At 42.5% G+C, this 24,201-nt stretch overlaps 1 protein-coding gene across 2 annotated transcripts in view; it reads right to left on the reverse strand.

Annotated features, from left to right (window-relative positions):
• Positions 1-3,979: 3,979 nt before the first annotated feature.
• The window catches only part of oprl1 (opiate receptor-like 1), a 67,728-nt gene continuing 47,506 nt past the window's right edge, over positions 3,980-24,201 (reverse strand). For both annotated transcript variants that reach the window (XM_031804183.1, XM_020459571.2), the window contains exon 4: positions 3,980-8,340. In XM_031804183.1, coding sequence (XP_031660043.1) covers positions 7,814-8,340 — 527 coding nt within the window. In that variant the 3' untranslated portion in view covers positions 3,980-7,813. The remainder of the gene's footprint in view (positions 8,341-24,201) is intronic.

The following is a 24,201-nucleotide window of genomic DNA, read 5'->3' on the forward strand; positions in this document are numbered from 1 at the left end:
CGGTCTAAGCAGACAGAGACATCGCGAGGCTGTTTCGCTCGCTTGGATACTTTACCTGAGATTGACGCGTCCTTCTGTCGGCATGTCAAATAAATGATCCAATATTAAAAATATTTTATTTGGACAGGCAATGCGGTATGGTAGGACGAGCCAGATCCCCTAAGGCACTGAGGTGGCCTGTCATCCTGCTGTGTTCAGCCCTTTATGTCGGTTTGCGACCTTGTTATTTCTCAAGAAGAAACCTTATTCAAAAATACCTTTACTTTTTTTTGCTCACGTCCTCAGAATATGTACAATATATCCGTAATTTGACCGCATGTTACTTACGGATAGAAGAGTGATTATTTCAGAGAATTACAATCAAACGATCAATCTACACATCACAAAAAAAACTACATTTAAAAACATTTAAGATGTTTTGGATTTAAAAGCTGAAAAATGAAAGGACTTTCCTTTTGATATGATGTGAAAGAACTTCATTTGTCAAGTTTGAAGCTTCAGTTTGGGGCCGACTCCAACCCTAGTTAAGAAATGCTTAAAATGGTGCGCGATTCCCTTTTTTTTTAAGGCGCTTTTCTCTCTCTATGCATATTTTGACTGAACACAAGTATGAGAATAACACAATGTTATTATATCACCCGCTATTCATTTTGGGTTGAGATTGAATAAATGGTGTGTCTACAGATATGCCATATTCTGACCTTGACTTAATTCCCTCATAATTCCACCACAAGATAACCAATGAATAAGGTCGAGTGAACCTGCCTGTTTTTGATAGCACTAACAGCTCTCTACATGCATTGTAATTTATGAATTGACAAGAGCTATTGATAAGAGCTACGTAATCCGTTTGGAGAAGGGGATTGTAAACACACGAGGGAATTGCTTTAGACGATTTTTCCTGGAGACAAATGAGAAACTAGCCATATAGAAGCGAACTGAAAATTACATAAACGTGACATACATTGTGGCCCCTTTAACACAGTAAAGTCAACTATAAATAGCTGTGCCATTATTTAAAATGTTCATTGTGTGTGCCCTAATAATTTGCTTTGATGAAATTTGGAGACACAAGCTATAGGTTTATGTAGGGCTGAACCTGCTAGGTTCATGCAGCTCTACAATGTTTTAATTATATTCCTGGGCCTTTCTCCATTTTATTTTACAATTTGTATCATGTTAAATATTAGCCACTATTTGGAGCCGCCGTCAGTAATACCCACATACATTTACAAGTGTCATTTTAGTGTTAGTTTTCTTCAATTTGCAACTCACATTTAGTTCTGTTGACCTTTCTTTTCTCTGTCACATACTGTACGTGAAGTTGTTCTCGACGGTTGATAGCATAAGGCTAACGTTGTGCAATATTTTGTGACGTGCAGCCTATTTTACACTTTAACGTAGTCGGCAGGACTAGAAATTCAAGACAAATTTAACACTTGTTTATCTTGTCCGGATCTACACTCCCCTCAAGAACAACTTCAGAGAAGGAAAAACTTCTCCAGCCTTTTTGGAGATTTTGAGATCAAATGTTTTATGAGGTAACAGTACCTAATATCACTTTATTGGGAAGGTATTTTCATATATATATATATATATATATTATATATTCTGTTCTACTGTTTTAGATATTACAGCACTTTATGCATCTAGTCCCCTCATTTGAAGGTGTCATTTGGACACTTGCACATACAGTGTATTAAAGTAGTAAAAAGTGTAGTATTTGGTCCTATAATCCAATTATTATTTAATTTAATTATTTAATCAAATTATTATTCAATGACTTGTAACTCTACAAACGGCATTTGGAGTTTGTTTTGGATTAGGGCCCAACAGAAATGAATGGTAAATAATAGATGGGGTCATTTTTGAAACCCCCTATTATTGTTAATAACTGTTAATATAATATGTTTCTCAACACTTCTACATGAATACCCCACAAGACATGCCACCAGGGGTCTCTTCACAGTCTGCAAGTCCTGAACAGACTCTGGGAGGCACACAGTACTACATAGAGCCATGACTACATGGAACTCTATTCCACAGTACTACATAGAGCCATGACTACATGGAACTCTATTCCACAGTACTACATAGAGCCATGACTACATGGAACTCTATTCCACAGTACTACATAGAGCCATGACTACATGGAACTCTATTCCACAGTACTACATAGAGCCATGACTACATGGAACTCTATTCCACAGTACTGCATAGAGCCATGACTACATGGAACTCTATTCCACAGTACTACATAGAGCCATGACTACATGGAACTCTATTCCACAGTACTACATAGAGCCATGACTACATGGAACTCTATTCCACAGTACTACATAGAGCCATGACTACATGGAACTCTATTCCACAGTACTACATAGAGCCATGACTACATGGAACTCTATTCCACAGTACTGCATAGAGCCATGACTACATGGAACTCTATTCCACAGTACTACATAGAGCCCTGACTACATGGAACTCTATTCCACAGTACTGCATAGAGCCATGACTACATGGAACTCTATTCCACAGTACTACATAGAGCCATGACTACATGGAACTCTATTCCACAGTACTACATAGAGCCATGACTACATGGAACTCTATTCCACAGTACTGCATAGAGCCATGACTACATGGAACTCTATTCCACAGTACTACATAGAGCCATGACTACATGGAACTCTATTCCACAGTACTACATAGAGCCATGACTACATGGAACTCTATTCCACAGTACTACATAGAGCCATGACTACATGGAACTCTATTCCACAGTACTACATAGAGCCATGACTACATGGAACTCTATTCCACAGTACTACATAGAGCCATGACTACATGGAACTCTATTCCACAGTACTACATAGAGCCCTGACTACATGGAACTCTATTCCACAGTACTACATAGAGCCATGACTACATGGAACTCTATTCCACAGTACTACATAGAGCCATGACTACATGGAACTCTATTCCACAGTACTACATAGAGCCATGACTACATGGAACTCTATTCCACATCAGGTAACTGATGCAAACAAAAAAAACAGATTAAACTATATACAAAACACTGTGGACTGTGAAGAGACACAAAGGCAAACACACACAAACAAATATGCACATGCTAGCATACACACACACACACACACTTTACTAATGTTATGTGTTGATGTTGTGGACATGTTGTGGTGGTGTTGTACTAATGTTACAGTATGTGTTGATGTTGTGGATATGTAGTGGTATAGTAATGTTATGTGTTGATGTTGTGGACATGTTGTGGTGGTGTTGTACTAATGTTACAGTATGTGTTGATGTTGTGGATATGTAGTGGTATAGTAATGTTATATGTTGATGTTGTACATGTTGTGTTGTGCATATGTAGTCGTGTTAATGTTGTATGACGTACTGTTTTGTTTTATATGTAATTAATGTGTTTGGACACCAGGAAGAGAAGTTGCTGACTTGTTTGCAGCTAATGGGGATCCCTAACAAAATACAATAAAATACATTCATGTGGATGAAATGGATGAAATTTGAATATTTATTCCTGTAACTTGTTTCCATTTTATCTTAAGTGTTTGCGGCTCATCCAGACTAGGGTTGGAAAAATTCTGGGAACTCCCTCCCCCCAAAAAAACTTCTGCTTAGAGGATTTCTGCTTATCCCTTTTGCTTCCGAGAATCTTCAAACCAGGATTTTTGGTCGACCAAGTTACCAGAATTTTGCAACCCTAATCCAGACAAGTCTGAATGTCCGTTAGCGGGTTATTCAGCAAAGCACACCATCTCCTGACTAGCATTTTTTTGTTTGAGTTTGTAGCAATAATTAATGGAAACGGATGGACCGAGCTAACTGCGCTCTCAGAAGCACGAGGTAAATTGAAATAAACAGGTAAAACTTTATTTGTGATTCTATGTGGGTTGCTAATGCAGGTTCTATTACTACTGAAGAGAATAAAACAAAAACAAAGGAAGCTTCCCATCAACACCATTTTATTAATATGCAGATTAAAAATATACAATTTTCAAATTCAAGCTTCAGCAAATGTTCTTTAGCATCAACAACAAGCTGGCTAGCATATCAACTGTCTTTAGCATCAACAACAAGCTGGCTAGCATATCAACTGTCTTTAGCATCAACAAGTTGGCTAGCATATCAACTGTCTTTAGCATCAACAACAAGTTGGCTAGCATATCAACTGTCTTTAGCATCAACAACAAGCTGGCTAGCATATCAACTGTCTTTAGCATCAACAACAAGTTGGCTAGCATATCAACTGTCTTTAGCATCAACAACAAGTTGGCTAGCATATCAACTGTCTTTAGCATCAACAACAAGCTGGCTAGCATATCAACTGTCTTTAGCATCAACAACAAGTTGGCTAGCATACAAAATGTCTTTAGCATCAACAACAAGTTGGCTAGCATATCAACTGTCTTTAGCATCAACAACAAGTTGGCTAGCATATCAACTGTCTTTAGCATCAACAACAAGTTGGCTAGCATATCAACTGTCTTTAGCATCAACAACAAGTTGGCTAGCATATCAACTGTCTTTAGCATCAAAAACAAGTTGGCTAGCATATCAACTGTCTTTAGCATCAACAACAAGTTTGCCAGCATATCAACTGTCTTTAACATCAACAACAAGTTGGCTATCATATCAACTGTCTTTAGCATCAACAACAAGTTGGTTAGCATATCAACTGTCTTTAGCATCAACAACAAGTTGGCCAGCATATCAACTGTCTTTAGCATCAACAACAAGTTGGCTAGCATATCAACTGTCTTTAGCATCAACAACAAGCTGGCTAGCATATCAACTGTCTTTAGCATCAACAACAAGTTGGCTAGCATATCAACTGTCTTTAGCATCAACAACAAGTTGGTTAGCATATCAACTGTCTTTAGCATCAACAACAAGTTGGCTATCATATCAACTGTCTTTAGCATCAACAACAAGTTGGTTAGCATATCAACTGTCTTTAGCATCAACAACAAGTTGGTTAGCATATCAACTGTCTTTAGCATCAACAACAAGTTGGCTAGCATATCAACTGTCTTTAGCATCAACAACAAGTTGGCTAGCATACAAAATGTCTTTAGCATCAACAACAAGTTGGCTAGCATATCAACTGTCTTTAGCATCAACAACAAGTTGGCTAGCATATCAACTGTCTTTAGCATCAACAACAAGTTGGCTAGCATATCAACTGTCTTTAGCATCAACAACAAGTTGGCTAGCATATCAACTGTCTTTAGCATCAACAACAAGTTGGCCAGCATATCAACTGTCTTTAGCATCAACAACAAGTTGGCTAGCATATCAACTGTCTTGAGCATCAACAACAAGTTGGCTAGCATATCAACTGTCTTTAGCATCAACAACAAGTTGGCTAGCATACAAAATGTCTTTAGCATCAACAACAAGTTGGCTAGCATATCAACTGTCTTTAGCATCAACAACAAGTTGGCTAGCATATCAACTGTCTTTAGCATCAACAACAAGTTGGCTAGCATATCAACTGTCTTTAGCATCAACAACAAGTTGGCTAGCATATCAACTGTCTTTAGCATCAACAACAAGTTGGCTAGCATATCAACTGTCTCTAGCATCAACAACAAGTTGGCTAGCATATAAAATGTCTTTAGCATCAACAACAAGTTGCCTAGCATATCAACTGTCTTTAGCATCAACAACAAGTTGGCTAGCATATCAACTGTCTTTAGCATCAACAACAAGTTGGCTAGCATATCAACTGTCTCTAGCATCAACAACAAGTTGGCTAGCATATAAAATGTCTTTAGCATCAACAACAAGTTGCCTAGCATATCAACTGTCTTTAGCATCAACAACAAGTTGCCTAGCATATCAACTGTCTTTAGCATCAACAACAAGTTGCCTAGCATATCAACTGTCTTTAGCATCAACAACAAGTTGCCTAGCATATCAACTGTCTTTAGCATCAACAACAAGTTGGCTAGCATATAAAATGTCTTTAGCATCAACAACAAGTTGCCTAGCATATCAACTGTCTTTAGCATCAACAACAAGTTGGCTAGCATATAAAATGTCTTTAGCATCAGCAAATTAACCATTCATTAATAATAATAAATAGCCACGTAAAATGCAGTTCATGAGTAAACATACTGTTACAATCTTTAATTACAGCAACAACCATTTATGCAAACACTGTTTATCTCTTTTAATATTAATTACAACAACTGTTTTTTGCTAGATTTGGCTTTTTGGAGAATTTTCTGTTGACATTCAAGTGGTCTGGAAATGTAAACTAATGGAAATCCTCTGATAACTTTCCCAGAATTCCCTGTTATTCCAGGAAAAACCTGGTTGAAAGATTCCAGGAATCAGGAGGGAATAAGCAGGACATCTGGAATCCCCAAACCAATACTTTTTGGGAAAGTTACCAGAATTTTGCAACTTTAGGAAAGATTCTACCTGCACCTCTGGACACAAACAGCACGCATACAGATATACACCAATAACATGATTCATATATAAAGACAGAAGTCTCAGAAGTGTCTTAGATAGATGACTGTAACAATACTTATATACTTATATACTTTTACATACCTTTATATAGCATGTCTATATATACAGAGTAACACCACCATAAAAATAGAATGAATATAATGAATTATATTTCTATACACACCACGTCATATATAATTATATATTTTCATTTTGCTGCACTTTAGTTTTTCCCTTTTTAAGTAAAATCGTACTTTTAAGACAGCGCTGCTCCAAAACACATTAAATACAAAATATTGTTGCTTCTTTTTTTTCTTCTCTTTACAGGACGACAAGCAAAAATCTGTTTACGCAGAAACTTCAGGCAGCATCATCATCTCAATGATTATTTCACCGGCAACAACGAATAAAGGCTTCAAACAAGCAAGTCTCTGTTACTGATGTGTTGCCCGTTCCTACACCTGCAAGGTGATAGAAAACAAACAGTAAAGCACCATCAATGACTAACACGCTCTATCCAGGATGGTGGATAGCATTTATAACAGACTTTGTATCTAAGGCCATGGAGTAGGATAAGTTGTTCTTCACCAACAGAAATACACAAAGAAACCTCCACTTACAGTAATTACTTACAGCATAGAAACAGACCAAAAAAAAGCATTCGCACAACAATAGGAAAAAATGACAACAACGTCATGAATCAAACAATCAACAATGGGCTCAATGGACTCAAACAATGGGCTCAATGGGCTCAAACAATGGGCTCAATGGGCTCAGAGTGGAGAGAAACATGCGCAAAAACAAAACACGGTCGACTTTTCCTGGAAATCGTCCTTGAAGCACACAGACCTAAAGTCACAGACCTAAAGTCACAGACCTAAAGTCACAGACCTAAACTCTAAGCTTTAATCGGCCCGAAAAATGATCAATCAACTAAAATATGACAAAATGACATCCATGTTTACCAAAGACATAGAGAAGTAGAGCCCCTTAGTCCCGAGTAGAAAGTCTGTTAGAATACATGACCCTGCTGTTCGCTCCGGCACAGATCCGGGTCAGGCACCAACCAGGCCATTCGCACATTGCCCCTGCCCCGGGCTACCTCTGGCCCCCTGGCTCTGCCCCTGCCCCGGGCTACCTCTGGCCCCCAGGCTCTGCCCCTACCTTGGCCCGTCCCCGTTCGGCCCCAGCCCAGGGGGCCGACGCGCTGCTAGAGGGTAGTGATCTGCGTGAGCTCTGTGTTGGAGTTCCCTGTCCCTTGGTGGTGATTGTTCTGGGGCTCCTGGCAGACCAGAGGCAGCTCCACGCCTAGTCATGCGGGGTTTGTATTCCCATCCGCCGTTTTGCAGTTATAGGCAACTTCCCGGGCGATGCTCCTCATCCGACCAGACTGCTGCCGGCTGTCCAGGCGGAACGGACCAGGGTGGCAGAACTCCCTGAAGCACCTCTTGAAGTTCTCGTCCAGGAAGGCGTAGAGGACTGGGTTAAGACTGCTGTTGACGTAGCCCAGCGCGATACAGAAGTGCATCAGGGCCATGGTGAGGAGGCTACCCAGGTTGAAGCCTAACAACTGGGCCAGAGCCATGATCTGGATGGGGGTCCAGCAGACCACGAAGGCTGCCACTACGACCAGGACCATGCGGGTGATGCGGCGTAGGTTACGGTCCTTCTCCTTGGAGCCGGACAGGATGCGGACGCTGCGAAGGCGATTGACCATCAGGCTGTAGCAGACACTGATGATGGTAACCGGGATGAGGAAGGAAAAGAGGAAGACGCAGGTGCCGAACACCGGGTCCCAGTAGTTACGGGGGTCTGGGAGGACTATGTTACACTCTATACCTAGGAGAGAGACAGGAGATATGGTTAGGGTTAGAAACAGGACATAGGGGTTAAGGTTAAGGTTGGACATAGAGTCCCATTAGCTACGAGGGTCTGGGAGGACTACAATACACTCTAAACCTGGGAGGGAGACAGGACAGAGGATTAATGTGAGGGTTAGGACATGAGGGTTAGGACAGAGGGTTAATGTCAGGGTTAGGACATGAGGGTTAGGACATGAGGGTTAGGACATGAGGGTTAATGTGAGGGTTAGGACATGAGGGTTAATGTGAGGGTTAGGACATGAGGGTTAGGACATGAGGGTTAATGTAAGGGTTAGGACATGAGGGTTAGGACATGAGGGTTAGGACATGAGGATTAGGACATGAGGGTTGGGACATGAGGGTTAGGACATGAGGGGTTAGGACATGAGGTTTAGGACATGAGGGTTAATGTAAAGGTTAGGACAGAGGGTTAGGACATGAGGGTTGGGACATGAGGGTTAGGACATGAGGGTTAGGACATGAGGGGTTAGGACATGAGGGTTAATGTAAGGGTTAGGACATGAGGGTTAGGACATGAGGGTTAGGACATGAGGGTTAGGACATGAGGGTTAGGACATGAGGGTTAGGACATGAGGGTTAATGTAAGGGTTAGGACATGAGGGTTAGGACATGAGGGTTAATGTAAGGGTTAGGACATGAGGGTTAATGTAAGGGTTAGGACATGAGGGTTAATGTAAGGGTTAGGACATGAGGGTTAGGACATGAGGGTTAATGTAAGGGTTAGGACATGAGGGTTAGGACATGAGGGTTAGGACATGAGGGTTAGGACATGAGGGGTTAGGACATGAGGGTTAATGTAAGGGTTAGGACATGAGGGTTAGGACATGAGGGTTAGGACATGAGGGTTAGGACATGAGGGGTTAGGACATGAGGGTTAATGTAAGGGTTAGGACATGAGTGTTAGGACATGAGGGTTAGGACATGAGGGTTAGGACATGAGGGGTTAGGACATGAGGGTTAATGTAAGGGTTAGGACATGAGTGTTAGGACATGAGGGTTAGGACATGAGGGTTAGGACATGAGGGGTTAGGACATGAGGGTTAATGTAAGGGTTAGGACATGAGTGTTAGGACATGAGGGTTAGGACATGAGGGTTAGGACATGAGGGTTAGGACATGAGGGTTAGGACATGAGGGTTAATGTAAGGGTTAGGACATGAGGGTTAGGACATGAGGGTTAATGTAAGGGTTAGGACATGAGGGTTAATGTAAGGTTAGGACATGAGGGTTAGGACATGAGGGTTAATGTAGGGTTAGGACATGAGGGTTAATGTAAGGGTTAGGACATGAGGGTTAATGTAAGGGTTAGGACATGAGGGTTAGGACATGAGGGTTAATGTAAGGGTTAGGACATGAGGGTTAGGACATGAGGGTTAGGACATGAGGGTTAGGACATGAGGGGTTAGGACATGAGGGTTAATGTAAGGGTTAGGACATGAGGGTTAGGACATGAGGGTTAGGACATGAGGGTTAGGACATGAGGGGTTAGGACATGAGGGTTAATGTAAGGGTTAGGACATGAGTGTTAGGACATGAGGGTTAGGACATGAGGGTTAGGACATGAGGGGTTAGGACATGAGGGTTAATGTAAGGGTTAGGACATGAGTGTTAGGACATGAGGGTTAGGACATGAGGGTTAATGTAAGGGTTAGGACATGAGGGTTAATGTAAGGGTTAGGACATGAGGGTTAATGTGAGGGTTAGGACATGAGTGTTAATGTGAGGGTTAGGACATGAGGGTTGGGACATGAGGGTTAGGACATGAGGGTTAGGACATGAGGGGTTAGGACATGAGGGTTAATGTAAGGGTTAGGACATGAGTGTTAATGTGAGGGTTAGGACATGAGGGTTGGGACATGAGGGTTAGGACATGAGGGTTAGGACATGAGGGTTAGGACATGAGGGTTAATGTAAGGGTTAGGACATGAGGGGTTAGGACATGAGGGTTAATGTAAGGGTTAGGACATGAGGGTTAATGTAAGGGTTAGGACATGAGGGGTTAGGACATGAGGGGTTAGGACATGAGGGTTAGGACATGAGGGTTGGGACATGAGGGTTAGGACATGAGGGTTAGGACATGAGGGGTTAGGACATGAGGGTTAATGTAAGGGTTAGGACATGAGGGTTGGGACATGAGGGTTAGGACATGAGGGTTAATGTAAAGGTTAGGACAGAGGGTTAGGACATGAGGGGTTAGGACATGAGGTTTAGGACATGAGGGGTTAGGACATGAGGGTTAGGACATGAGGGGTTAGGACATGAGGTTTAGGACATGAGGGTTAATGTAAAGGTTAGGACAGAGGGTTAGGACATGAGGGTTGGGACATGAGGGTTAGGACATGAGGGTTAGGACATGAGGGGTTAGGACATGAGGGTTAATGTAAGGGTTAGGACATGAGTGGTTAGGACATGAGGGGTTAGGACATGAGGGTTAATGTAAGGGTTAGGACATGAGGGTTAGGACATGAGGGTTAGGACATGAGGGGTTAGGACATGAGGGTTAATGTAAGGGTTAGGACATGAGGGTTAGGACATGAGGGTTAGGACATGAGTGTTAGGACATGAGGGTTAGGACATGAGGGGTTAGGACATGAGGGTTAGGACATGAGGGTTAGGACATGAGTGTTAGGACATGAGGGTTAGGACATGAGGGTTAGGACATGAGGGTTAGGACATGAGGGGTTAGGACATGAGGGTTAGGACATGAGGGTTAGGACATGAGTGTTAGGACATGAGGGTTAGGACATGAGGGTTAGGACATGAGGGTTAGGACATGAGTGTCTGGACTGGAACGAATTGGAACGAATTGCAAAAATCCCTGAAGTTGGAGATTTATATCTCCCTCACTAACTTTAAGCGTCAGCTGTCAGAGCAGCTTACCGATCGCTGCAGCTGTACATAGCCCATCTGTAAATAGCCCATCTGTACACAACCCATCTGTAAATAGCCCATCTGTACACAGCCCATCTGTAAATAGCCCATCTGTACACAACCCATCTGTAAATAGCCCATCTGTAAATAGCCCATCTGTAAATAGCCCATCTGTAAATAGCCCATCTGTACACAGCCCATCTGTAAATAGCCCATCTGTAAATAGCCCATCTGTAAATAGCCCATCTGTACACAACCCATCTGTACACAGCCCATCTGTAAATAGCCCATCTGTACACAACCCATCTGTACACAGCCCATCTGTAAATAGCCCATCTGTACATAGCCCATCTGTAAATAGCCCATCTGTAAATAGCCCATCTGTACATAGCCCATCTGTACATAGCCCATCTGTAAATACCCCATCTGTAAATAGCCCATCTGTAAATAGCCCATCCAACCAACTACCTACCTCCTCCCATATTTGTTTTGGTTTTTCTGCTCTTTTGCACACCAGTATTTCTACTTGGACATCATCATCTGCACAGCTATCACACCAGTGTTAATTGCTAAATTGTAATTACTTCGCAACTATTGCCTATTTATTGCCTTACCTCCTCCCTCATTTGCACATGCTGAATACATTTTTTTCTACTGTATTATTGACTGTATGTTTGTTTTACTCCATGTGTAACTCTGTGTTGTTTGAGTCACACTGCTTTGCTTTATCTTGGCCAGGTCGCAGTTGTAAATGAGAACTTCTTGTCAACTGGCCGACCTGGTTAAATAAAGGGTGAAATAACATTATTTAAAGTCAAGAGGGTATGAATACATTCTGAAGGCAGTGTAGTTAGCAACACGGACAAGAAGCTGCCGGGATCGTAGGAGGCTCATTTCAGCGAGTTGTATCTTGTTCTTGATACCATGTCTTTGTTTTGACTGTCACGTCTATATGCTAATATGAATCCAAATTCGCTAGCTAGCTAACCAACAACTGTAACGATGTATTTGAGAGACAAGAAGTACTCATTGTGCAAATGTATTTATGTTTTTAATAAACATTTTTGGAGACGAAATATAGTTAAAATGTTGTCAACAATCTAAGCCATCCCCATCAGTTTTGCCCCGTAGTTTTGCCCCGTTGTTGTGCCCCGTAGTTGTGCCCCGTAGTTGTGCCCCGTAGTTGTGCTCCGTAGATGTGCTCCGTAGTTGTGCCCCGTAGTTGTGCCCCGTAGTTTTGCCCAGTAGTTGTGCCCCGTAGTTGTGCCCCTTAGTTGTGCCCCGTAGTTGTGCCCCGTAGTTGTGCCCCGTAGTTGTGCCCCGTAGTTGTGCCCCGTAGTTTTGCCCCGTAGTTGTGCCCCGTAGTTGTGCCCCGTAGTTGTGCCCCGTAGTTTTGCCCCGTAGTTTTGCCCCGTAGTTGTGCCCCGTAGTTTTGCCCCGTAGTTTTGCGCCGTAGTTTTGCCCCGTAGTTGTGCCCCGTAGTGCACACGTCGGTTTTGTTGCTCAACAACCCTCATGTCTATAGGACAGAGGGTTTATTATAGGATTGAGAGGACAGAATAATCCAATCCAACAAATCACCCAATCTCTTTGAAAACACAGGTCCCGTAGACATATGGACACTTAAACAATATATTCTACTGTGGATTAACTTTCATTCACAAAACGATTCAACATAGAAATAAATTCCATCGCACACATCCAAAATGGAGTCATTCTGTTTTTTTTTTACCCCCCTCCCTCGAGGTATACTCTCTTTATCTCTGACATTTGCTCGGACATTTTCACAGCCTGCCTTTCAAAACTGCCTCTCTAAAACCCGAGCAGCTGGGAAAACTCAGACAGATCCTATAGCTCTTTAATTACAAAAGCTAAATTCAGTTCAGTGGAATTGTTTTTAACAAACCCTGGCAACTGAAGGGAGCAATCCTGAACTTCAAAAGACAATTTCTAAATTGCTATGATTCAACCCCCCAGGTTAAAGGTCTAACACTTTTAACCTGTGTTCCAACTCTGTAAGGCTGAGAGCTCATCTGAACCTGACTGTCTTTTCAAATGGAACAGGATTATGCAATTTGGGGCCAATCCAAGTGTCTCTCCTGACGACTGTCTCTGATGATCACATAGGGAAACTACAGTACTTCACTATTCAGACCCAATACATCTCCCTCAATGGCCACACCTCAGACTCAGTACAGTGCCAAGCCTGTTTGTTTGTCCCTAACAAACCTCCTTACTTGCTTCAGTGAAATGCTAATTTACAAGCCCTTAACCAGCTATGCAATTTTAAGAAAGTAAGAGATAAGAATAACAAATAATTAAAGAGTAGCAGTAAAATAACAATAGCCGGGCTATATACAGGGGGTACAGAGTCAACGAGCAGGGGCACCGGTGTCGAGGTAATGGAGGTAATATGTTCATGTAGGATAGAGTTATTAAAGTGACTATGCATCGATAATAACAGAGAGTAGCAGCAGCGTAGAAGTGGGGAGGGGGGGGAAGGGCAATGCAAAAAATATGTGTAGCCATATTCTATTAGAGGTTCTGGTGTCTTATGTCTTGGGGGGTAGAAGCTGTTAAGAAGCCTTTTGGACCTGGACTTGGCACTCCGGTACCGCTTGCCGCGTGGTAGCAGAGAGAACAGTCTATGACTTGGGTGACTGGGGTCTTTGACAATTTTTAGGGCCTTTCCTCTGACACTGCCTTGTACAGCGGTCCAGGATGGCAGGAAGCTTGGCCCCGGTGATGTACTGGGCCGTTTGCACTAGCCTCTGTAGTGCCTTACGGTCGGAGGCCGAGCAGTAGCCATACCAGGCAGTGATGCAACCCGTCAGGATGCTCTCGATGGTGCAGCTGTAGAACCTTTTGAGGATCTGAGGACCCATGGGTTTTGTTCACGACTGTCTCGGTGTGCTTGGACAAGTTATTTTGTTGGTGATGTAGACATCAAGGACCTTGAAGCTATCAACCTGCTCCACTTACAGCCCCATCGATGAGAATGGGGGGCATGCTCGGTCCTCCTTTTCCTCTCTCTCTCTCTCTCTCTCTCTCTCTCTCTCTCTCTCTCTCTCTCTCTCTCTCTCTCTCTCTCTCTCTCTCTCTCTCTCTCTCTCTCTCTCTCTCTCTCTCCCTGCTCTCTCTCACTCCCCACCCACTCTCTGCCTGCTCTCTCTCTCCCCACCCCTCTCTCTCTCTCTCTCTCTCTCTCTCCCACCCCTCTCTCTCTCTCTCCCACCCCCTCTCTCTCCCTGCTCTCTCTCTATCCCCACCCTCTCTCTCTGCCTGCTCTCTCTCTCCCCACCCTCTCTCTCTCTCTATCTGCGCTCTTTCATTTCATTGTTGGCGACCCTCTCATCTCTGCAAAATGGAGCGTTATCTCACCAGAGCTCTATCATTTAGAAAAGCCTTATTGGAATCAATTTCTCATCTCTCTGTGTCCTCCCACTCAGTGACCTGTTGGTTTGACACAAACACACACACACACACACACCCACACACACACACACAGGTCTGTCTCGGGGCGTCTGCTCTGCCTGTTACTGGGCTCAATACCCAGTCGCCAGGTACCAATCATCCCAGCATCAGTTAGGGTCAATCACTCCATCCCTCCCTCCATCCTTTCCTCCATCCCACCATGGGTAAACGCCTATCCATCACTCCATCCCTCCCTCCATCCCTCCCTCCATCCCTCCATCACACCATCCCTCCATCCCTCCCACCATGGGCGAACACCTATCCATCACTCCCTCCATCCCTCCATGGGTGAACACCTATCCATCACTCCATCCCTCCCTCCATCCCTCCATCCCTCCCTCCATCCCACCATGGGTGAACACCTATCCATCACTCCCTCCATCCCTCCATTCCTCCCTCCATCCCTCCATTCCTCCCTCCATCCCACCATGGGTGAACACCTATCCATCACTCCCTCCATCCCTCCATTCCTCTCTCCATCCCTCCATTTCTCCCTCCATCCCTCCATTCCTCCCTACATCCCTCCATTCCTCCCTCCATTCCTCCCTCCATCCCTCCATTCCTCCCTCCATCCCTCCCTCCAGCCCTCACACCATCCCTCCATCCCTCCCTCCATCCCACCATGGGTGAACACCTATCCATCACTCCCTCCATCCCTCCATTCCTCCCTCCATCCCTCCATTCCTCCCTCCATCCATTCCTCCCTCCATTCCTCCCTCCATCCCTCCCTCCCTCCATTCCTCCCTCCATTCCTCCCTCCATCCCTCCATCCCTCCATGGGTGAACCCACTTCATCACCATCAACACTCTGGAGATGACATCTACTTAACCTTAACTGCAAGATGTAATTGATGTTATATATTATTATTATTATTATTATAAATGATTATATAGAACTATTATTATATATTATGTTGTAGAGCAGGAGCTTAGCCAACAGACAGTTACAGTCCAAACTGGAGACTACAAGTGGCTGGATTAGGACCTGCGCCACTTCCTGTGTGAGGTAGGGTCATACTCTATGGATGTTCCTCTTCCTGTGTGAGGTAGGGTCATACTCTATGGATGTTCCTCTTCCTGTGTGAGGTAGGGTCGTACTCTATGGATGTTCCTCTTCCTGTGTGAGGAAGGGTCATACTCTACGGATGTTCCTCTTCCTGTGTGAGGAAGGGTCGTACTCTACGGATGTTCCTCTTCCTGTGTGAGGAAGGGTCGTACTCTACGGATGTTCCTCTTCCTGTGTGAGGAAGGGTCGTACTCTACGGATGTTCCTCTTCCTGTGTGAGGAAAGGTCGTACTCTACAGATGTGGTAGAGCATGGACCATTACATTACATTAATCAGTTTACAGTAAACATTTTACAGTCAACATGTCATTCAGACACTGTATACAACAGTAGATATGTCATTCAGACATGTCATTCAGACATATCTACACATTCCACTTAGTGTATGTAAACTTCTGACCCACTGGAATTGTAATACAGTGAATTATATGTTAAATATTCTGTCTGTAAACAATTGTTTGAAAATGAATTGTGCACAAAGTAGATGTCCTAATCGACTTTACAACACCATAGTTTTTTTGAGTATTTGAAATGACTCCAATCTAAAGTGTATGTAAACTTCTGACTTCAACTCTAGCTGCCCATCAAGCTAGCAGAGTTTATTGAGGGCTTGAAGGTGCGGTTAGCCATTGTGGCTAGGACCGCAGATTGTCCCGGGTTTGTGGCTGTCTCGAGGGACAATCAAAGTGGAACAACACGGTTGTGGACAGAATTGCAGAATCTCCATATGAGACCTGGACAGAGTCTGAGGACAAAGTGAGGGAAATGATCTCTGAGAAATTGAAGATGAGGTGGAGCGCGCCCCCAGGACTTGAAATCCCACCGCTGGCCCAGGCCAAAAGTGGTCAAGTACCTGAGGTTCAAGGACAAGGTAGCTGTTCTGGAAATAGCCAATAACTTGAGAAGAACATATATCTTCCTGCACCAAAAGAGGAAACATGAAAGATACCAGAGTGCGTGGAGCCATTGCTTCCATCTTCTGTCCTCCTCCCAAAAGCCTGGAAGGGATGAGAGAGCCAAGCCTATGGTTTATAGCTTCAACCCCTGCAGCACACACACACACACACACACACACACACACACACACACACACACACACACACACACACACACACACACACACACACACACACACACACACACACACACACACACACACACACACACACACACACACACACAAACACACACACACACACACACAAATTGATTAATGGACTGCAGAACATCTTTCTCTTGCTTTGTCTGCTCTTTTCAATATTATGTCTATCTCTGACTAGCTACCCAGGAAATGGATGAAAACAGCCCATATTAATCTACAGTTGAAGTCAGAAGTTGACATACACTTATTAAGAAACTAACTGTTAGAACTAAACTCAGCAAAAAATATGTATATTTGATTTTTTTTCTGCCAACTTAACATGTGTACATATTTGTATGAACAGAACAAGATTCAACAACTGAGAAAAACTAAATGAACAAGTTCCACAGACATGTGACAAACAGAAATGGAATAATGTGTCCCTGAACAAAGGTGGGGGTCAAAATCCAAAGTAACAGTCAGTATCTGGTGTGGCCACCAGCTGCATTAAGTACAGCAGTGCATCTCCTCCTCATGGACTGCACCAGATTTGCCAGGTCTTCCTGTGAGATGTTACCAAGGCACCTGAAAGTTCCATGACATTTCTGGGAGGGATGGCCCTAGCCTTCACCCTCTGATCCAAATGGTCCCAGACGTACTCTTCGCTGGCCATGGCAGTACACTGACATTCCTGTCTTGCAGGAAATCATGTACAGAACGAGCGGTATGGCTGGTAGCATTGTCATACTGGAGGGTCATGTCAGGATGAGCCTGCAGGAAGGGTACCACATGAGGGAGGAGGATGTCTTCCCTGTAACGCACAACATTGAGATTGCGTGCAATGACAACAAGCTCAGTCCGATGATGCTGTGACACACCGCCCCAGACCATGAGAGACCCTCCACATCGATCCCGCTCCAGAGTACAGGCCCCGATGTGAAGCTCATTCCTTCGACGATAAACACGAATCCGACCATGAGACAAAACTGTGACTTGTCAGTGAAGAGCACTTTTTGCCAGTCCTGTCTGGACCAGCGATGGTGGGTTTGTGCCCATAGGCGACGTAGTTGCCGGTGATGTCTGTTAAGGACCTGCCTTACAACAGTCCTACAAGCCCTCAGTCCAGCCTCCCTCAGCCTATTGCGGACAGTCTGAGCACTGATGGAGGGATTGTGCGTTCCTGGTGCAACTCAGACAGTTGTTGTTGCCATCCTGTACCTGTCCCACAGGTGTGATATTCAGATGTACCGATACTGTGCAGGTGTTGTTACACGTGGTCTGCCACCGTGAGGATGATCAGCTGTCCGTCCTGTCTCCCTGTAACGCTGTCTTAGGCGTCTCATAGTATAGACATCGCAATTCATTGCCCTGGCCACATCTGCAGTCCTCATGCCTCCTTGCAGCATGCCTGAAGCACGTTAACGCAGATGAGCAGGGACCCTGGGCATCTTTCTTTTGGTGTTTTTCAGAGTCAGTAGAAAGTTCTCTTTAGTGTCCTATGTTTTCATAACTGTGACCTTAATTGCCTTCCGTCTGTAAGCTGTTAGTGTTTTAACGACCGTTCCACAGGTGCATGTTCATTAATTGTTCATGGGAAACAGTGTTTAACTTCTTCGATATAGGGGGCGCTCTTTTAATTTTTGGATAAAAAAAACGTTCCCATTTTAAACAAGATATTTTGTCACGAAAAGATGCTCGACTATGCATATAATTGACAGCTTTGGAAAGAAAACACTCTGACGTTTCCAAAACTGCAAAGATATTATCTGTGAGTGCCACAGAACTGATGCTACAGGCGAAACCAAGATGAAATTTCAAACAGGAAATGCCCCAGATTTTGAAGGTGCTGTGTTCCAATGTCTCCTTATATGGCTGTGAATGCGCAAGGAATGAGCCTACACTTTCTGTCGTTTCCCCAAGGTGTCTGCAGCATTATGACGCATTTGTAGGCATATCATTGGAAGATTGACCATAAGAGACTACATTTACCAGGTGCTCACTTGGTGTCCTCTGCTGCAATTATTGCGTAATCTCCAGCTGCGTGTATTTTTCCATTTGCTTCAGAGGAGAAACCCAACTGCCATCATCGAATAGATATGTGAAAACACCTTGAGGATTGATTCTAAACAACGTTTGCCATGTTTCTGTTGATATTATGGAGTTAATTTGGAAAAAAGTTTGGCGTTGTAATGACTCAATTTTTATTGTATTTTTTCTTGGCCAAACGTGATGAACAAAACGGAACGATTTCTCCTACACAAATAATACTTTTGGAAAAAATGAACATTTGCTATCTAACTGAGAGTCTCGTCATTGAAAACATCCGAAGTTCTTCATAAGTAAATGATTTTATTTGAATGCTTTTCTTGTTTTTGTGAAAATGTTGCCTGCTGAATGCTAGGCTTAATGCTATGCTAGGCTATCAATACTCTTACACAAATGCTTGTGTAGCTATGGTTGAAAAGCATATTTTGAAAATCTGAGATGACAGTGTTGTTAACAAAAGGCTAAGCTTGTGAGCCAATATATTTATTTCATTTCATTTGCGATTTTCATGAATAGTTAACGTTGCGTTATGGTAATGAGCTTGAGGCTATGATTACGCTCCCGGATACGGGATTGCTCGACGCAAGAAGTTAAACCCTTTACAATGAAGATCTGTGTTGTTATTTGAATTTTTACAAATATCTTTGAAAGACAGGGTCCTGAAAAAGGGATGTTTCTTTTTTTTTTGCTGAGTTTATTAAGTCTCCATGAGGGATTGAAAAACTGTGTGGTTGAAAGAGAAGGGGCAAAAGGAGTGTTTAATAAATCGGGTTGCACATCTGACTGGCTGACTAACTGCAAATCGAGAAATGATGTGACTAAACTCAACAAGAAGAAGAATAAACTATATTTTGAAGATCAATGAATAAAGAATGTTGGAAAAACAACTTTGGAGTTCTTTAAATGAAATTATGGGCAGAAAGACAAATTCAACTCCATCGTTTATCGAATCAGATGGCTTATTCATCACAAAACTATTTGATGTTGCCAATTATGGCAAAGTGGGCCAACTTAGGCAGGAAATGCCCACAACAAACAGTAAGCCATCGTATTCATGCATAAAAAACAAATAATAATGAAGACAGGAAATGTCTGTTGGCATTTCCTGGCTAAAGCATTGTGAGTTTGAATTGTGTAAAGTTAGTGTTGGAGTGGAGGAAAATTATATTTTTTAAGATCAATAATGACAAACTTCCTGGCATTTACGACTTAGATGGAAAGCTACTGGGGATGGATGCTGACTCTATTGCCATTCCTATCTGTCATATCAACTTATCAACCTAATTCCTCTACCAAAGGGAGGTAAAGCGGACTTTACTGGTTCTAACAGCAGACCTATCAGCTTGCTTCCAGCTCTTAGCAAACTGTTGGAAAGAATCTTGTTTGACCTAATACAATGCTATTTCTTTGTAAACAAATTAACAACAGACTTTCAGCATGCTTATAGAGAAGGGCACTCAACATGTCCTGCACTGATACAAATGACTGAAGCTTGGTGGAAAGAAATTGATCATTAGAAGATTGTGGGATCTGTAATGTTAGATTTCAGTGCAGTCTTTGATATTATTGACCATAACCTGTTGTTGAAAAACAACGTATGTGTTATGGCTTTTCAACTTCTGAAATATCGTGGATTCAGATCTATCTATCTAATAGAACTCAAAGGGTTTTCTTTAATGGAAGTTCTAAAATGTCAAACATATTAAGTGTGGTGTACTGCAGGGCAGCTCTCTAGGCCCTCTACTCTTTTCTATTTTTACCAATGACCTGCCACTGGCATTAAACAAAGCACGTGTGTCCATGTATGCTGATGTTTCAACCATATACACATCAGCAACCACAACTAATGTAGTCACTGAAACCCTTAACAAAGAGTTGCAGTCTGTTTTTGGAATGGGTGGCCTGTAATAAACTGGTCCTGAGCATCTCTAAAACTAAGAGCATTGTATTTGGTACAAATCATGTATGTTACCTTTTATTTAACAAGTCAGTTAAAAAACAAATTATTTTTTCCAATACACCAAACCGCCCTTTGGGACTCCAAATCACAGCTGGTTTTGATGCAGCCTGGATTTGACACTGAGAGGCAGTGCCTTAGATTGCTGCACCAGTCAGGAGCTCAGGAACAAAGCATTCCCTAAGTTCTAGACCTCAACTGAATCTGGTAATTAATGGTGTGGCTGTTGAACAAGTTGAGGAGACTAAATTACCTTAGATTGTAAACTGTCATGGTCAAAACATATTGATACAATGGTTGTAAAGATGGGAAGAGGTCTGTCCTTAATAAAGAGATGCTCTGCATTTTTGACATCACATTCCAAAAAGCAAGTCCTGCAGGCTCTAGTTTTGTCTAATCTTGATTATTGTCCAGTCATGTGGTCCAGTGCTGCAAGGAAAAACCTAGTTTAGTCTTATCTTGAATATTGTCCAGTCATGTGGTCCAGTGCTGCAAGGAAAGACCTAGTTAAGCTGCAGCTGGTCCAGAACAGAGTGGCACGTATTGCTCTTCATTACAATCATAGGACTGATATATAATACTGTATAAATGCTATGCATGCCAGTCTCTCTTAGGTAAGAGTTGATGAGAGACTGACTGCATCACTTCTTATTTTTATATGAAATATAAATATAAATCCCACATTGTTTGCAATTTACACACAGCTCTGACACACACACTTTCTCCACCAGACATGCCACCAGGGGTCTTTTCACAGTCCCCAAATCTTATTGCATGGAACTCTGTTCCATCTCATGTAGCTCAAATAAACAGCAAACCTGGTTTCAAAAAACAGATAAAGCAACACCTCGCGGCACAACACCTCTCCTCTATTTGTCCGAGATAGTTTGTGTGTATGTATTGGTATTGATATGTAGGCTACATGTGCCTTTTTAATACTTTTTAATTGGTGTAGTTCTGTCATTGAGCTGTTCTTGTCTGTTAATGTTCTGTATTATGGCATGTTTCATGTTTGGTGTGGAGTAGCTGCTGCTTTTGCAACAAGGGGAGGCAGGTAGCCTCGTGGTTAATGGGGATCCTAACAAAATATCAAATACCAAATCCCTTTTAGACAACTTCCTGGGAAAAAAATGTAAATTTGGCAGTTGAAAACCCAAACAGTTTATTTGACCTCTCAGCTTCCCTATCAAATTAAATAATTTCAAGCAGACAACCTAAGAAAATGAACAACAATGTTTTGATGAAGAATGCAAAAAACCTAAGAAAGAAATTAAGAAAACTATCCAATCAAAAACATAGACTCCAAAAACCTGAGCCTATGCCTTGACCATGGCGAATCACTAAAACAATACAGAAATACGATATGGGGGGAAAAAAAGGAATACCACATCAGAAATCAGCTGTAATTGAAGAATCCATTGAATCGAACCAATTCTGGGCAAATTGGAAAACACTAAACAAACAACAACACAACGCCCGTGGTGTTGATGGTATCATAAATGAAATGATAAAATATTACTGACCACAGATTCCAATTGGCTATATTTAATTAAACTCTTTAACATCATCCTTAGTTCTGGCATCTTCCACAATATTTGGAACCGAGGACCCCAAACCACAAAAGTGGAGATAAATTTGACCCCAATAACTTTCGTGGGATATGAATCAACAGTAACCTTGTGGAAATCCTCTGCATTTTGATTTACAGCAGACTGGTCCATGTCCTCAGTGGAAACAACGTAATGAGCAAATGTCAAATTGGCTTTTTACCAAATTATCGTATGACAGACCATGTATTCACCGTCCACACCCTAATTGAAAAACAAACCAACTAAAACAAAGGCAACGTCTTCTCATGCTTTGTTGTTTTCAAAAAAGCCTTTGATTCAATTTGGCATGAGGGTCTGCTATATAAACTGATGGAAAGTGGTGTTGGGGATAAAACATACGACATTATAAAATCCATGTACACAAACAACAAGTGTGCGGTTAAAATCGGCAAAAAACACACAAATTTCTTCACACAGGGTCGTGGGGTGAGACAGGAATGCATCTTAAGCCCCACCCTCTTCAACATAAATATCAACGAATTGGCGTTGTTGTTTTCTAAAAGGCTTTTGCCTCATTTCGGTCTACAAATTGTTGAAAAGTGGTGTTGGGGGTAAAACATACACTGTTGAAAAATAACCTGTACATAAACAACAAAAAATTGGCAAAAAAAAACACCCACAAATTTCTTTCCACAGCGCCACAGGGCCATGGGGTGAGACAGGGATGCAGCTTAAGCCCCACCGTCTTCAACATACATTTAAACAATTTGGCGAGGGCACTAGAACAGTCTGCAGCACCCAGTCTCACCCTACTAGAATCTGAAGTCAAATGTCTACTGTTTGCTGATGATCTGGTGCTTCTGTCACCAATGAAGGAGGGCCTACAGCAGCACCTATATCTTCTGCACAGAAGTAAGACAAAAAAATAATGGTGTTCCAAAAAAGGTCTAGTTGCCAGGACCACAAATACAAAGGGCCTTCTATGCCATCAAAAGGAACATAAAATGCAACATACCAGTTAGGATCTGGCTAAAAATACTTGGATCAGTCATAGAACCCATTGCCCTTTATGGTTGTGAGGTCTGGGGTCCGCTCACCAACCAAGAATTCACAAAATAGGAAAAACACCAAATAGAGACTCTGATTGCAGAATTCTGTAAAAAAAATATCCTCTGTGTACAACGTAAAACAAAAAATAATGCATGCAGAGCAGAATTAGTCCGATACCCACTAATGATCAAAATCCAGAAAAGAGACGTTAAATTCTACAACCACTTAAAAGGAAGTTATTCCCAAACATTCCATAACAAAGCCATCACCTACAGAGAGATGAACCTGGAGAAGAGTCCCCTAAGCAAGCTGGTCCTGGGGCGCTGTTCACAAACACAACCAGACCCCACAAAGCCTCAGGAGGCAACACAATTAAACACAATCAAATCATGAGAAAACAAGAAGACCATTACTTGACACATTGGAAAGAATTAACAAAAAACAGAACAAACTAGAAAGCTATTTGGCCCTAAACAGAGAGTACACAGTGACTGACTCAGTGAGCATAGCCTTGCTATTGAGAAAGGCCACCGTAGGCAGACCTGCCTCTCCTTCCAGTTCTCTGCTGCCAATGACTGGAACGAACTACAAAAATCTCTGAAACTGGAAACACTTATCTCCCTCACTAGCTTTAAGCACCAACTGTCAGAGCAGCTCACAGATTACTGCACCTGTACATAGCCCACCTATAATTTAGCCCAAACAACTACCTCTTTCCCAACT

Source organism: Oncorhynchus kisutch, linkage group LG24, assembly GCF_002021735.2.
Source record: "Oncorhynchus kisutch isolate 150728-3 linkage group LG24, Okis_V2, whole genome shotgun sequence".
Classification (NCBI taxonomy): Eukaryota; Metazoa; Chordata; class Actinopteri; order Salmoniformes; family Salmonidae; genus Oncorhynchus; species Oncorhynchus kisutch.